This window comes from Colobus angolensis, unplaced genomic scaffold, assembly GCF_000951035.1.
Source record: "Colobus angolensis palliatus isolate OR3802 unplaced genomic scaffold, Cang.pa_1.0 Scaffold42, whole genome shotgun sequence".
In the NCBI taxonomy this organism is placed as follows: domain Eukaryota; kingdom Metazoa; phylum Chordata; class Mammalia; order Primates; family Cercopithecidae; genus Colobus; species Colobus angolensis.
The window spans coordinates 3,071,759-3,087,025 of record NW_012117599.1 but is presented as its reverse complement, the minus strand read 5'-3'; the positions used below and the strand labels follow the sequence as shown (position 1 = coordinate 3,087,025).

Here is a 15,267-nt window from a genome sequence, read left to right as displayed (position 1 = left end):
CCCACTTTTTGATGGGATTGTTTGTTTTTTTCTTGTATATTTGTTTGAGATGGAAAAATAATTTCACTTTTGTTGCCCAGGCTGGAGTGCAATGGCACAATGGCTCACTGCAATCTCTGCTTTCTGGGTTCAAGCAATTCTCCTGCCTCAGCTTCCCAATGTTATTATTTTTTTAAATTCTTTTTTCCTTCTCTTTGTTGCAGTGGGTTAATTCAAAAGCCTTGTCTTCACGCTCTCAATTTCTTTCCTCTACTTGTTATAGTCTATTGTTGAAACTTTCCAGTGTTTTTTTGCCTTTTTCTAAGTTTGTCTTTTCATTTGCAGAAGTTGTGATTGTTTTTCATTCATGCTATCTATTTATCTGGAAATTTTGTCATCCATATCCTATATTTCTTAGAAGTTCTTTAAGTTGGTTTTCACCTTTTTCTGGTGCCTTCTTGAATAGCTTAATAATCTACCTCCTGAATGCATTTTCTGGCAATTCAGGAAATGCCATTAAGAAATTTGTCATTCAGATATTTCTGGCAATTCAGTTCCCAATAAGTTCCTCATTTTCCATCTGAGACTTCCTTAGCCTGGACTTCACTGCTTATATCACTATAAGCATTTTGGTCAAAACAATTTAACAAGTCTCTAGGGAGTTCCAAACTTTCCCTCATCTTCCTGTCTTCTTCTGAGTCCTCTACACTCTTCCAACTTCTGCCAGTTACCCAATTACAAAGCTGCTGCCACATTTTCAGGTATTTTTATAGCAATGCCCTACTCAGTACCAGTTTTCTGTATTAGTTCTCACATTCTTATTAAAAAAATACCTGAGACTGAGACTGGGTAATTTATAAAGAAAAGAGCTCTAATTGGCTAATGGTCCCGCATGCTCTATAGGAAACAGAGTGGCTTCTGCTGTGCTTCTGGGGGGGCCTCAGGAAACTACTCATAGCAGAAACCAGAGTGGGAGCAGGCACATCACATGACCAGAGCAGGAGGAAGAGAGAGGGCAGGGAAGGTGTTACACACTTTTAAACAACCAGATCTTAGGAGAACTCACTCACCATCATGAGAACGGCACCAAGGGGATGGTGATAAGCCATTCATGAAGGATTCAGTCACTTCCCATGATGCCCCACCTCCAACATTGAGGATTATAACGGGACATGAGATTTGAGTGGGAACACAGATCCAAATCATACGAATTATCTAGGACTCCTAGAAATAGGTCGAATAGAACTGTTGAAAGAAGACATTCTTGCCTTGTTCTCAATCTTAGAGGAAAAACGTCTAGGTTCTCACCGTTGTCTAATGGTAGCTGTAGGTTTTTTGTAGATTTTCTTTATCAAATTGAGAATTCTCCTCTATTCCTACTTTGTTGACAGTTTTTGTCATGAATGAATATTGGATTTTGTCAAATGCTTTTTCTATATCTATGGATGTGAGTATATGATTTTATTAGCCTGTTGATGTGATGGATTACATCAACTGATTTTTGAATGTTGAATCAGCTTTGAATCAGCTTTGAATATCCGAAATAAATTGTACTTGGTCATGGTGTATAAGTGTTTTTACACTTTACTGTATTTAATTTCCTAATATCTTGTTGAAGATTTTTGCATGGATTTTTCTGAGAGCTATTAGTCTATAATTTGTATTTCTTGTAGTATCTTTCTCTGGTTTTGGTATTAGGGTAAATCATTTGTACTATTTTGAAGAAATTGGTCCATTTGATCTAAGTTGTCAAATTTGTGGGCATAGAGTTATTAATAATATTCCTTTATTATTATTTTTGTGTCCATATAGTCAGTAGTAATGGCTTCTCTTTTATTTCAATGTCAGTAATCTTTTCTTGATTAGCCTGCCCATGTGTGCATCAGTTTTATTGATCTTTTAAAGGAACCAACTTTTGATTTCTTTGATTTACTCTATTAATTTCCTGTTTTCAGTTTCATGGATTTCTGCTCTTAATTTTCTTTTCTTCCATGTATGTAGTTTGGATGTTTGTTCTCTCCAAATTTCATGTTGAAACGTGACCTCTAAATGTTGGAGATGGGGCCTAGTGGGAGGTGTTTGGATCGTGGAAGCAGATCTTATGAATGGCTTGATGATCTCCCCAGGGTAATGGGTTGACATGGGATCTGGTTGTTAAAAGGTATCTGGGGCCGGACTTGTGGCTTACGCCTGTAATCCCAGCAGTTTGGGAGGCCTAGGAGGACGGATCACGTGAGGCCAGGAGTTCGAGACCAGCCAGGCCAGCATAGCAAAACCCCATCTCTACTAAAAATACAAAAATGCGCAGGGCATGATGACACACACCTGTAATCCCAGTTACTCAGGAGACTGAGGCATGAGAATTGCTTGAACCTGGGAGGCAGAGGTTGTAGTTGGCAGAGATCGTACCACTGCATTCCAGCCTGGGCAATGGAGTGAGACTTTGTCTCAAAAAAAAAAAAAGGTACCTGAGGCCTCTTTTCTCTCTCCCTTGCTCACTGTTTTGGTATGTGACATACCTCCTCCCCATTTGCCTTTCACCGTCAATAAAATCTTCCCAAGGCCTTCCCCAGGAGCAGGTGCTGGCACAATGCTTCTTGTACAGCTGGTGAAACCATGAGCGAAATAAACCTCTTTTTTTAAATAAATTACTCAGTCTCAGGTATTCTTTTATAGCAACGTAAAACACACTAATACATCTGCTTTTTTTTTTTTTTTTTTTTAAGTCTAAGAGAAACTTAAAGACTATTTTTTTTGGATTTAATATGTTCTTTTTTTTCCTAGTTTCTTAAGGTAGAAGCTTAGGTTATTTTTGTTTGTTTGTTTGGAGACAGAGTTTCACTTTGTTGCCCAGGCTGGAGTGCAATGGCAGGATCTCGGCTCACTGCAACCTCCACCTCCCAGGTTCAAGTGATTCTTCTGCTTCGGTCTCCTGAGTAGCTGGGATTACAGGTGCCTGCCACCACGCCCAGCTAATTTTTTGTATTTTTAGTGGAGACGGGGTTTCACTATGTTGACCAGGCTGGTCTCAAACTCCTGACCTCAGGCGATCCACCTGCCTCGGCCACCGAAAGTGCTGGGATTACAGACGAGAGCCACCACTCACAGCCAGGTTATTGATTTTAGATATTCCTTCTTTTCTAATATATGCACTCAGTGCTATGAATTTCTTGTAAGTACTGCTTTAACTACATGCCATAAATTTTGGTAAGTTATATTTTAATGTTTATGTCATTCAAAAATATTCTAAATGTTTTTTGTGATTTCTTCTTTGACCTATGTGTTGTTTAGAAGTATGCTGTTAAATTTCTAAATATTTTGGGACTTTCCAACTATCCTTCTGTTAATGTATTTCTAGTTCAACTCCATTGTGGTCTGAGAGTGTACTTTTGTATGATTTTTGCTCTTTTAGGTTTGTTCAGATGTGTTTTAATAGGGCATATGTAGTCTATCTTAGTGAATGTTGCATGTGAGCTTGAAAAGAATGTGTAATGTGTACCGATCTTTGACAAACCTGACAAAAACAAGAAACGGGGAAAGGATTCCGTATTTAATAAATGGTGCTGGGAAAACTGGCTAGCCATATGTAGAAAGCTGAAACTGGATCTCTTCCTTACACCTTATACAAAGATTAATTCAAGATGGATTAAAGACTTAAATGTTAGACCTAAAACCATAAAAACCCTAGAAGAAAACCTAGGCAATACCATTCAGGACATAGGCACGGGCAAGGACTTCATGTCTAAAACACCAAAAGCAATGGCAACAAAAACCAAAATTGACAAATGGGATCTAATTAAACTAAAGAGCTTCTGCACAGCAAAAGAAACTACCATCAGAGTGAACAGGCAACCTGAAGAATGGGAGAAAATTTTTGCAATCTACTCATCTGACAAAGGGCTAATATCCAGAATCTACAAAGAACTCAAACAAATTTACAAGAAAAAAAACAAACAACCCCATCAAAAAGTGGGTGAAAGATACGAACAGACACTTCTCAAAAGAAGACATTTATGCAGCCAACAGACACATGAAAAAATGCTCATCATCACTGGCCATCAGAGAAATGCAAATCAAAACCACAATGAGATACCATCTCACACCAGTTAGAATGGCAATCATTAAAAAGTCAGGAAACAACAGGTGCTGGAGAGGATGTGGAGAAATAGGAACACTTTTACACTGTTGGTGGAAGTGTAAGCTAGTTCAATCATTGTGGAAGAGTGTGTGGCGATTCCTCAAGGATCTAGAACTAGAAGTACCATTTGATCCAGCCATCCCATTACTGGTTATGTACCCAAAGGATTATAAGTCATGCTGCTATAAAGACACGTGCGCACGTATGTTTCTTGTGGCACTATTCACAATAGCAAAGACTTGGAACCAACCCAAATGTCCATCAGTGATAGACTGGAGTAAGAAAATATGGCACATATATACACCATGGAATACTACGCAGCCATAAAAAAGGATGAGTTCATGTCCTTTGTAGGGACATGGATGCAGCTGCAAACCATCATTCTGAGCAAACTATTGCAAGGACAGAAAACCAAACACTGCATGTTCTTACTCATAGGTGGGAATTGAACAATGAGAACACTTGGACACAGGAAGGGGAACATCACACACCAGGGCTTGTCATGGCGGGGGGAGTGGGGAGGGATAGCATTAAAAGATATACCTAATGTAAATGACGAGTTAATGGGTGCAGCACACCAACATGGCACATGTATGCATATGTAACAAACCTGCACATTTTGCATATGTACCCTAGAACTTAAAGTATAATTAAAAAAAAAAAGAAAAGAATGTGTATTCTGCTGGTTTTGGATGAAGTACTCTATAAATATTTAGAACCAATTGATTGATAATGGTATTCAGCTGAATTGTATCCTTGCTGACTTTCTGCCTGCTTGGTCTGTCAATTACTGATACATGGGTGTTGCATTCTCCAATAATAATCTAATAGTAATCTAGAATAGTATCTCTCCTTGCCATCCTATCAATTTTTTTGCCTCACATATGTTGGCATGCTCTGTTGTAGGGACATACACATTAAGGATTGTTATGTCTTCTTTGAAAATTAACTTTCTGTGATCATTATGTCATGCCCTCTCTTTATTACTGATAATTTTCCTTTCTCTGAAATTTGCTTTGTCTGAAATTAATGTAGCTACCCTAACTTTCCTTTTATTAGCGTTAACATTTAAATATTAATATTAATTTATTGTAGATAAATAAGTAGATCTTGTTTTCTTATCCACTCTGACCGTTTGTCTTCAATGGGGCATATAGATTAGTCATAGTTAAAGTAATTATAGTTGGATTAATATTTCCCATATTTATAAGTATACTTATTGCCCTGTTCATTTGTTTGTTTACTCTTCAGCTGCTCTTCTGCCTTTTTTGGTTTTAATTGAGCATGTTATATGATTCCATTTTGTTTTTTCTCTTAGGGTATTAATTATATTTTCTTTTCATGTATTTATATAGTTATTTATTATATCTTTATTAATCATTATTAATATATGACTCCTCTAGTAGTCTGGATGTTTCATTAGAGCAGATACCACTTACCATTGAATATGTACAGTGACTGGAACAGAGTGTATATTCAATAAATATGTGATGAATGGGTGGGTGGATGGAAGGATGGATAAAACGTTGGCTCGAAGAATACGAAAGAGTGAGTGAGGAAGGAAGGGAAGAGATAGAGAAAAAGTAGGAGTGAATTATGGCCAAATAACTTATAATGGGAGCAAATTACAGTGCTTTACACTTGTGAAATCACTTGTAAAAACACATAAATGTATTTGCCTCTCAGTTCTTGTCTTCACTTTATTGCAAACAAATACTTCTCTGTAGGTGGCAGTGCACTTACATAAGATATTTTTCTAAAAGAAAAGGGTGGGGGTGGAATTATCTTGAACATTCGAAAGCATTTATGTAACTTGAATCTCATAGTTTTAAAAACACGCTCTTGTTTCCTATAATGTGATATATACTTCATTTATACTTGCCCTTAGTCTTTTTCCCTCAGAGGTATTAGTGTTAAAGAGTTATCAGTTTTCATTTTATGACATTATGATTGAAATCAACATGCCAGTCAAGAATTCAAAAGCCGGTGTTGTGAATAAGACAGTGGCTAGTGTTTTTGTTTTTAACAACAACAATAGCATTTGTAGTATAAAATAATTGAAACTGGCTAATATAGGGAGAACCGTTGGTCAAATGATACATCTCAACTAGCTTTGGGGCTGGCGACTTTTCAGTGGGAAAAGTTTCTTTTTCCTAAGGGCATTAAAAAGAATGACCCGTGGACCACCCTGCTCGTGAATTTTATGTAAAAAAAATAAAAACCTGATTTTATGTTAGAGTGTTTTGTACATATTGTTACCACCTATATTATCTAAAGCTTCATACAAGCTAAATGCACTATGCTTAGATTTGCCCCACTTTGTTTTTCCATGTTGTCGTTTTCTTCCAGTTTAATATGTATGTATACATACATATATATATATATAATTTTATTCTTACAGCACTTAAATGCAGAAAGGTCTTACAAGTCCCAGATTTCTACCTTACATAAGTCTGTTGTAAAAATGGAAGAGGAGCTTCAGAAGGTTCAGTTTGAAAAAGTGTCCGCTCTTGCAGATTTGTCTTCTACTAGGGAACTCTGTATTAAACTTGACTCGAGCAAAGAACTTCTTAATCGACAGCTGGTTGCTAAAGATCAAGAAATAGAAATGGTATGTAATATGTTTTTAAAATCTTCTTTAAAATGGCTGTTACTGTAAAGTTAGTATAATTTTGGAAAAATAAGTTCTTTTTTATGTAATATTACATCAAGCCATGCCTTTGAACTTAGATTTTATTTTTAAAATCCAAAAGGTTGGTTTATGACAGCTGTATTCCAAACAGCTTAAGACTGTAACAAAAACTCTTTCTTGGAGCGTGTGATTTGCATTTACTTTTAGCCGGCAGAATCATAAAACACACTGACATAGCGATCAGCAAAGAACCACGAGGTTGAGGTTTATTTAGCTAAATTTGAACTTTAATGATATTCTTTTAAGCTAAATTTATTTATTAATTGGCCGGGTTCTTTTAACTGTAACTCAGTTGATTGTATCTACTTTGTGCCTGACATTGTACTTGCCACTGGGAGTATAATTTTCAAAAGATACAGGTTCCTGTCCTCAGGGACTTCCCACTGACATACAAATAATTCGTAATGAATGATATATTAATAAGAGACACTAAAAGCTTTATAGAGGAAATCTCTATTCAGCCCAGGAATATCAGGGAGGAGTACACAAGGAGATACTGAGGAGCTCTAAAGGAATGAGGCATCCCGTTCAAAAGGAAAAACAACACAGGCAAGGGTATGGAGTGAATAGTAAGTGCTTTGTAATGGCTGGTGTAGCTTGCACAGGAGGAAGTGGCTGGGGAGATAGAGCCTGAATTTTAAAATATGTGTAGAAGATGCATAGTGTATTTGAAATACTGCAAAATTTTGGTCATGTTTAAATTTCTGTTATTGCCAAACCCTGTTGAACCTTTATTTATTTATTTATTTTTATTTTTGAGATGGAGTGTCACTCTGTTGCCAGGCTGGAGTGCAGTGGCACAATCTCAGCTCACTGCAACCTCCAACTCCCTGGTTCAAGTGATTCTCCTGCCTCAGTCTCCCAAGTAGCTGGGATTACAGGCATCTGCCACTACGCCCAGCTAATTTTTGTATTTTTAGTAGTGATGGGGTTTCACCATTTTGGCCAAGATGGTAGGTCTCGATCTCCTGACCTCGTGATCCTCCCACCTCGGCCTCCCAAAGTGCTAGGATTACAGGTGTGAGCCACTGCGCCTGGCCAAACCTTTTATTTTGTTAGTCTGCAGTTGGATAATGTATTTGAGAATCATGTATCTAGTTTGTTTCTGTAAGAACCACTGTTAATGTTTTAATGAAGTAGTATATGCTGGAATTCTCACTCTTCAAATTATCTTTTATTTAAATAAGAACGTTTTAATGATGAAAGTAACTCAAGAATAAGTACTTACTATAACAATTCAAACAGACTGTGCATGGTGACTCACGCCTGTAATCCCAGCACTTTGGGAGGCCAAAGCAGGTGGATCACCTGAGGGCGGGAGTTTGAGACCAGCCTGACCAACATGGAGAAACCCTGTCTCTACTGAAAATGCAAAAATTAGCTGGGCGTGGTGGCGCATGCCTGTAGTCCCAGCTACTTGGGAGGCTGAGGCAGGAGAATTGCTTGAACCCAGGAGGCGGAGGTTGCTGTGAGCCAAGATCGTGCCATTGCACTCCAGCCTGGGCAACAAGAGCGAAACTCCGTCTAAAAAAAAAAAAGAAAGAAAGAAAGAAAAAATGCAAATAATACGTCCTTTACACTTTTTTACTGATGTTTTTAAATTGGAAAAGTATTACCTGTTACTCTAACTGACACAAAATGAAGGAGAAATATCAGAACATATCACACGAAAGCTTATTAAAAAATATACTATGACCAAGTAGGGTATATTCTAGTAATCTTCTTAAAGTTTTGAAATCATTGCCCTTAGCAAAACTATATATACATCTTGATAATGATTTATATTAATTTTAAAAAATTTAAAGATGTTTACTCCAAGTTTTGTAGCTTACTTCCTGTTCCCAAAGTACTTTAAGTTACCCTGACATTAATCTTTTTTCTTTTATTTTGCTTTGGAATTTAATTATTTACGTCTGCATCTTTATCTCCTCAAAGCAACAATCTCAACCATCCTGTTTATTTTTGTATTCTTTTTAGCTGTAATATGTATATAGGAGGTACTCAGATAGTTTTCTTCTAGATTAAACTTTTCATTTTGGGATATAATGGTAGATTTGCATGCAATCGTGAGAAATAGTATAGAGAGATCCTGTGTACCCTTGACCTGGTTTTACCCAATGGTAATATCTTGAAAAATTATATATATTGCAATACTCTATTAGATATTTGACATTAATTTAGGGTGATGCAGAGCATTTCCATCACAGGAACCATTGAGATGCCCTTTTGTAGCCCTGTCTACTTCTCTCCTATCCCCAAACCTTCCTTAATTACTGGCAATCATTAATCTGTCTTCCATTTCTATAATTTTGTCATTTCATGAATATTATATAAATGGAATAATACAATATATAACCTTTTGGGATTGGCTTTTTTCACTCAGCATAATTCTCTGGAGATTCATCCAGGTTGTTGAATGTATCAATAGTTCATTCCTTTGTATTACAGAAGAATGTTCATCCTGTTGGTGTAACACAGTTCGTTTAACCATTTACCCACGGAAGAATGTCTGAGTTATTTCCAGTTTTTGGATATTACAAATGAAATGTTTAGGTTTTTGTATGAGCATAAATTTTCATTTCTCTGTAAATCCCCAGGAGCACAATTTTGGGTTCTTATGTTAGTTGCGGGATTAATTTTTTAGTCAAGTGCCAACCTGTCTTCCCAAGTGTCTGTACCATTTTGCATTCCCACCAAGAATGTATGAGTGACCTAGTTTCTCCACATCCTTGCCAGCATTTGCTGTTGCCACAGTTTTTTAATTTTGCCATTCTGAAATGTGTATGGTACTTTATCATGGTAGTTTTAATGTGTATTTCCTTAATGACTAATGACATTGAAATTCTCTTTGTGTGGTTGTTTGCCATCTCTATATCTTCTACAGTGAAATGTCTCTTTGTCTTTTGTCCATGTTCTCATTGGATAGATTTTTTTTTTAATGTTCAGCATGGAGAGTTCTTTATTCTACATAGTAGTTCTTTATCACAGCAGCCCCCAACCTTATTGGCACCAGGGACCAGTTTCATGGAAGACAGTTTTTCCACACACTGGGTGCAGCGATAGGGGATGGTTTCAGGATGATTCAAGTACATTACATTTATGGTGCACTGATTTCTGTTATTATTACACTGTGATATATAATGAAATCATTATGCAGCTCAGCACAATGTAAAATGATTGGGAGCCCTGAGCTTGTTTTCCTGCAACTAGACAGTCCCATCTGGGGGTGATACGAGACAGTGACACCCGAAAGGTGTTGCTTAAGTCCAGTCTACTCTGTAACCTCATTCTGGTTGCCGTCACCGTAGAAAACGCTGCATCACAAAGATAGGATGTTGGAAATGGAAGCAGGCTTTTCAGTGTTTTTGTGGCAGTCTCAGGTTATTCTGCCTCGACTTTAATCCAGAACGGATGGAGATTTGAAATTGTCTCAACGTACTTTTAAAGCCACCATCGTTTGTGATCTCAAGCAGTTGGTCCTCTTCTAGCACTGACAAAGTCGATTCACCTAGCATATTCACAAATGAGTTGCGGATCCATTCCTTCCAAGTCCAGGGGTCTTTTGTGATTGGGAAATAATGCTCAAACTCTTTTGAAAGCTGAGATAGGTGATCATACACCAACTGGGAGAAAGAAGGCCCTGGCTCACCCTCCTTCAAAATCTCTGCTAATGTTTGAAACATGTCAAAGTTCCCAGTATTCACTTGTTGCCCCCAAAATTCCAGTTTGGCTTTGTTTTGTTTTGTTTTGTTTTGTTTTGTTTTCACTCAGTCGCCCAGGCTGGAGTGTGGTGGCATGATCTCGGCTCACTGCAGCCTCCGCCTCCCAGGTTCAAGCGATTCTCCTGCCTCAGCCTCCCAAGTAGCTGGGATTACAGGTGCCTGCCACCACACCTGGCTGATTTTTGTATTTTTAGTAAGACAGTATTTCACCATGTTGGCCAGACTGGTCTTGAACTCCTGACCTCAAGTGATCTGCCTGCCTTGGCCTCCCAGAGTGCTGGGATTACAGCAGTTTAGTTTTGAATGCAGCCACTTTATCTGCCAACTTGAACGCAGTTGTCATTCTCCGCTGAAGTGACAAATGGAGTTTGTTGAGCAGGTTGTGTAGGTCACAGAAGTAAGCAAGTTTTGAGACGCATGCTGTGTCACTGAAATGTGCTTCCAGTGGCGACATTTTCTAAAAGAAATCTCTGGAGTTGCCCTCGTAACTCAGAAACTCTGGCCAGTGATACACCTTTAGAAAGTCATCTCCCTTCTGTGTGTAAGAGAAGATGTGTTTGCTCTGCATCCATCTCTTCACAGAGCTATGTGAACAGACGTGCGTTAAGGGCATGCACCTTAATGTGGCTGATAATTTTAATCACATCCTGCAAAACGTTGTTAAGTTCAGGTGACATTTTTTGGATAGCCAGCATTTCTCTATAGATGACGCAGTGTGTAGACTCACATTCAGAGGTGACCTCTTTGACCCAAGTAATGAAATCAGAAAGCCATCCAGCCATGGCAACCACTGCATCTGTGCATACGCTGACACAAAATGACCAATTTAGTTTTCCTGATATGTCATCATTCAAAGACTAGAGTAGTCTGCAACTGTGATGTTGGTTGGCAACAAAAGTGCACATATCTTCATGCACATGCTCCTGAAAAACATATCACACAGAAACAAGCATTGTTGCCTTGCTGTCAACATCGGTAGACTCATCAACCTGGATTGCATACCACGGTGACTCATTTATCCTCTCTAACAATTGTGTTGCAATATCCTCTGTTATTTCATCAATTCATCTAGTTATTGGTGCTAGCCAAAAGAGGAACACATGCCACCTTTTGAACTTCAGCCTCTTCTAAACTTTTATGACATATATCCTTATCGGTATGCAGGATCAACTCTCCGCCAAGATCAATTTGGCTCACTGCAACCTCTGCTTCCTGGGTTGAAGTTATTCTTCTGCCTCAGCCTCCCAAGTAGCTGGGATTACAGGCATGTGCCACTACACCCAGCTAATTTTTGTGTATTTAGACAAATGCAAAGGGCTTCTTAGCATTAGCAACGTGTTTAGCCACTAAGAATGATGCTCTCAGTGGAGACACATTCGATGAAGTGGTCTTTAATAATTGCTTCTGTTCTTTGTGTTCACATTTTTTCTTTCTTTTGAAAAACTCCAAAGGCTTGTCTTTTCTTTTAATACAGGGTGCTTGGTCTCCACGTGGCAAAGCAGTTTTGAAGGTTTCATAGTTTCACTGGATAGCCGGTTACCATGTTATGCAAAGCAGACTTGGAGAATGTGAATCACCTGTTGCAATGAACCCATAATTTAAGTAGGACTCGGTATCTTCTTTTAAATGCAGCTTTCCTTTTCTTGACAGTCTCAGAGTCTTTTGCTGCCTCATCATTGGGTCTTTTGCCTTTTTCAAGTGAGCTTTCTAGTGATGTTTGTTTTTTACTCATTTTGGCTAGGGTTAGCTTGTGGGCTTACCAAAACTGTGACTGAGACAAGTTCTCCATGCAGGAAAGAGACACCGATGGAAGTGGTAAATAAAAAAATGGGCAGGCCACATGCAAACTAAAATAAGTGTTAGATTCTGACTTAAAGCCTGCTGCCAGATGCAACTGTACAATTGAAGCACATCAAACTCACTTGCCACTATAAAGCCTACCACCAGATGCAACTTAATTGTCACTTGCCAGTCAGCGATAGAGGTTTGATATGACTCTGCAAGCAATTGATTTATTAAGGTCTCTGCGCAGCCAACCCTCTCTGCTAATGTTAATCTATATTTGCAGCAGCTGCCCAGAGCTAACATCAGTGCCTCAGCTCCACCTCAGATCAGCAGGCAGTAGATTCTTTTAAAGTGCACAACCGAGATCCCTTGCCTGTGTAGTTCACAATAGGGTTCCACTCCTATGAGAATCTAATGCTGCTGCAGATCTGACAGGAGGGGGAGTTCAGGCAGTAATGCGAGTGATGGGGAGCAGTTGTAAATACAGATGAAGCTTTGCTGGCTCACCTGCCACTCACCTCCCGCTGTGCGGCTCGGTTCCTAACAGACCACAGACTGGTAGCGGTCTGTGGCCCAGAGGTTAGGGAACTCCTGCTTTATCAGATACGTGGTTTGCAAATATTTTCTTCCACTAAGTATGTGACTTGTGGTTTTTTTCCTCTTAACAGGGTCTTTCTCAGATAAAAAGTTTTCAGTTTTGATGAAGTCGCATTTATAAATTTTCTTTTTGTGGATTGTGCTTTTGGCTTTAAGTCTAAAAATTATTTGCTATAGCTCTAAATTCCAAAGATTTTCCTACTTCTTATTCTAAATGTTTTATAGTTTTATTTTTCACATTTAATTCCGTGACCCATTTTGAGTTAATTCTGTGTAAAGTGTGAGGTTGACATAGAGGTTCTTTTTTTTTTTTTTTTTTTTGCGTATGAGTATCCAGCTGCTTCTGTACCATTTGTTTAAAAAGCTATCTGTCTGCCATTGAATTGATTTTGTACCCTTGTGAAAAATCAGTTGGCTGTATTTGTGTGGGTCTATTTCTTGGTTTTCTATTCTTTTACATTTACCTATATATCTGTCTTTCCCTCAATACCACAGAATTTTGGTTACTGTAGTTATATATTAAGTCTTTAATTTAGGTTCATCTGCTTTATTCCTTTTTTTTTTTTTCAAAATTGTTTTAGGTATTCTAGTCTCTTTGATTTTTCACATAAATTTTAGAATAATCTTTTTATATCTACAAAAATCCTGCTTGAATTTTGATAGGAATTGCATTAAAATTGCATTAACTTCGGGAGAATTAACATCTTTACTATGCTAAGGCTTCCAGTTCATGAACGTGATATGTCTTATTTAGATCTTCCTTGATTTCTTTTGTTAACTGTAGTTTTCAGCACACAAGTTCTGTACATGTTTAGATTTCCACCTACAAAATAAAAAGAAGTATTCTTTTTTTGAGCTATTGTAAGTGGTATTTTAGTTTTAATGTCATTGTCAATGTGTTCCTTGCTAGTATGTAGAAGTACAATTGATTTTTGTTTTTTTGTTTTCTTTTGGTTTGGTTTTAGAGATTGGGTCTCACTCTGTTGCCCAGGCTGGAGTGCAGTGGCACATAGATTACTGCAGTCTTGAACCCCTGGGCTCAAGTAATTCTTTCACCTCAGCCTCCCAAGTAGCTAGGTGGCACTACAGACATGTGTCGCCATGCCTGGCTAATATTTTGATTTTTGTAGAAATGGGGGTCTTGCTATATTGCCCAGGCTGGTCTCGAACTTCTGGCCTTAAGCAATCCTCCTGCCCCAACCTCCCAAAATGCTGGGATTACAGACATTAGCCAGCATGCCCAGCCAACAATTTTAATTTTTTTTTTTTTTTTTTTTTGAGATGGAGCCTTGCTCTGTCACCCAGACTGGAGTACAGTGGTGCGATCTTGGCTCACTGCAACCTCCACCTCCTGGGTTGAAGTGATTCTTCTGCCTCAGCCACCCAAGTAGCTGGGATTACAGGCATGTGCCACTACACCCAGCTAATTTTTGTGTATTTAGAAGAGACAGGGTTTCACCATGTTTCCCAGGCTGGTCTCAAACTCCTGACATCAAGTTATCTGCTCGCCTCAGCCTCCCAAAGTGCTGAGATTACAGGCATGAGCCACTGTGCCCAGCCAACAATTTTAATTTTTGAATGTTTATCTTGTGTCCTCTGAACTTGCCAAATCCACTTAGTAGTTCTAGGAGTTTTCCTGCAGATTCCATGGGGGTTTTCTAGGTAAACAACCACTGTATCTGAAAATTAAGACAGTTTTATTCTTTTCTGATCTGTGTGCCTTTTCTTGCCTTCTTGCACTGTTTCATACGTAAGCACTATGTCAATTAAGAATAGTGAAAGTGTACATCTTACCTTCTTCTCGATATTACACAGAAAGCATTCAGTGTTTCACCACTAGTGTTATCTGTAGTATTTTGTAGTTGCTTTTTATCAAGTAGAGGGATTTTCCCTCTATTCCCATATCTCTAAGAGATTTTCTCGTAGATGGATGTTGAATTTTGTCAGATGCTTTTTCAGCATCTAATTATGAGATCCGATGATTTTTCTTATTTAGCCTATTAATATGATAGATCACATTGATTGTTTTTGAATTTTGAACTAGCCTTCCATCCCTGGGATCACTGAGATAATTTTAAATAAGAAAAGAGAAGTTAGGGTCAAAAATATCTGTATTGCCACCTTCATTCTCCTATAAAAATAGTTTAAAGCACGATCTGGACCTTTTTGTCAGTCTTAGTTTTCTTTGCTTTTCTTTCTTTAAAAAATATATTTACTGAGCTATATTTGTTGATATATCATTCACATAATATACAATATACCCTGGTCTTGATTTTCTATCTCTAAATTAATAGTATATCTTTTTTGTTTGTTTGTTTGTTTGTTTTTGTTTTTGAGACGGAGTCTCGCTCTGT

General features: G+C 38.0%; 1 protein-coding gene across 3 annotated transcripts in view; it reads left to right on the top strand.

The window, feature by feature from the left end:
• The window catches only part of TSGA10 (testis specific, 10), a 174,466-nt gene that overhangs the window by 122,961 nt on the left and 36,238 nt on the right, over nt 1-15,267 (top strand). For all 3 annotated transcript variants that reach the window (XM_011956551.1, XM_011956552.1, XM_011956553.1), the window contains one exon: nt 6,519-6,728. In XM_011956551.1, coding sequence (XP_011811941.1) covers nt 6,519-6,728 — 210 coding nt within the window. The remainder of the gene's footprint in view (nt 1-6,518; nt 6,729-15,267) is intronic.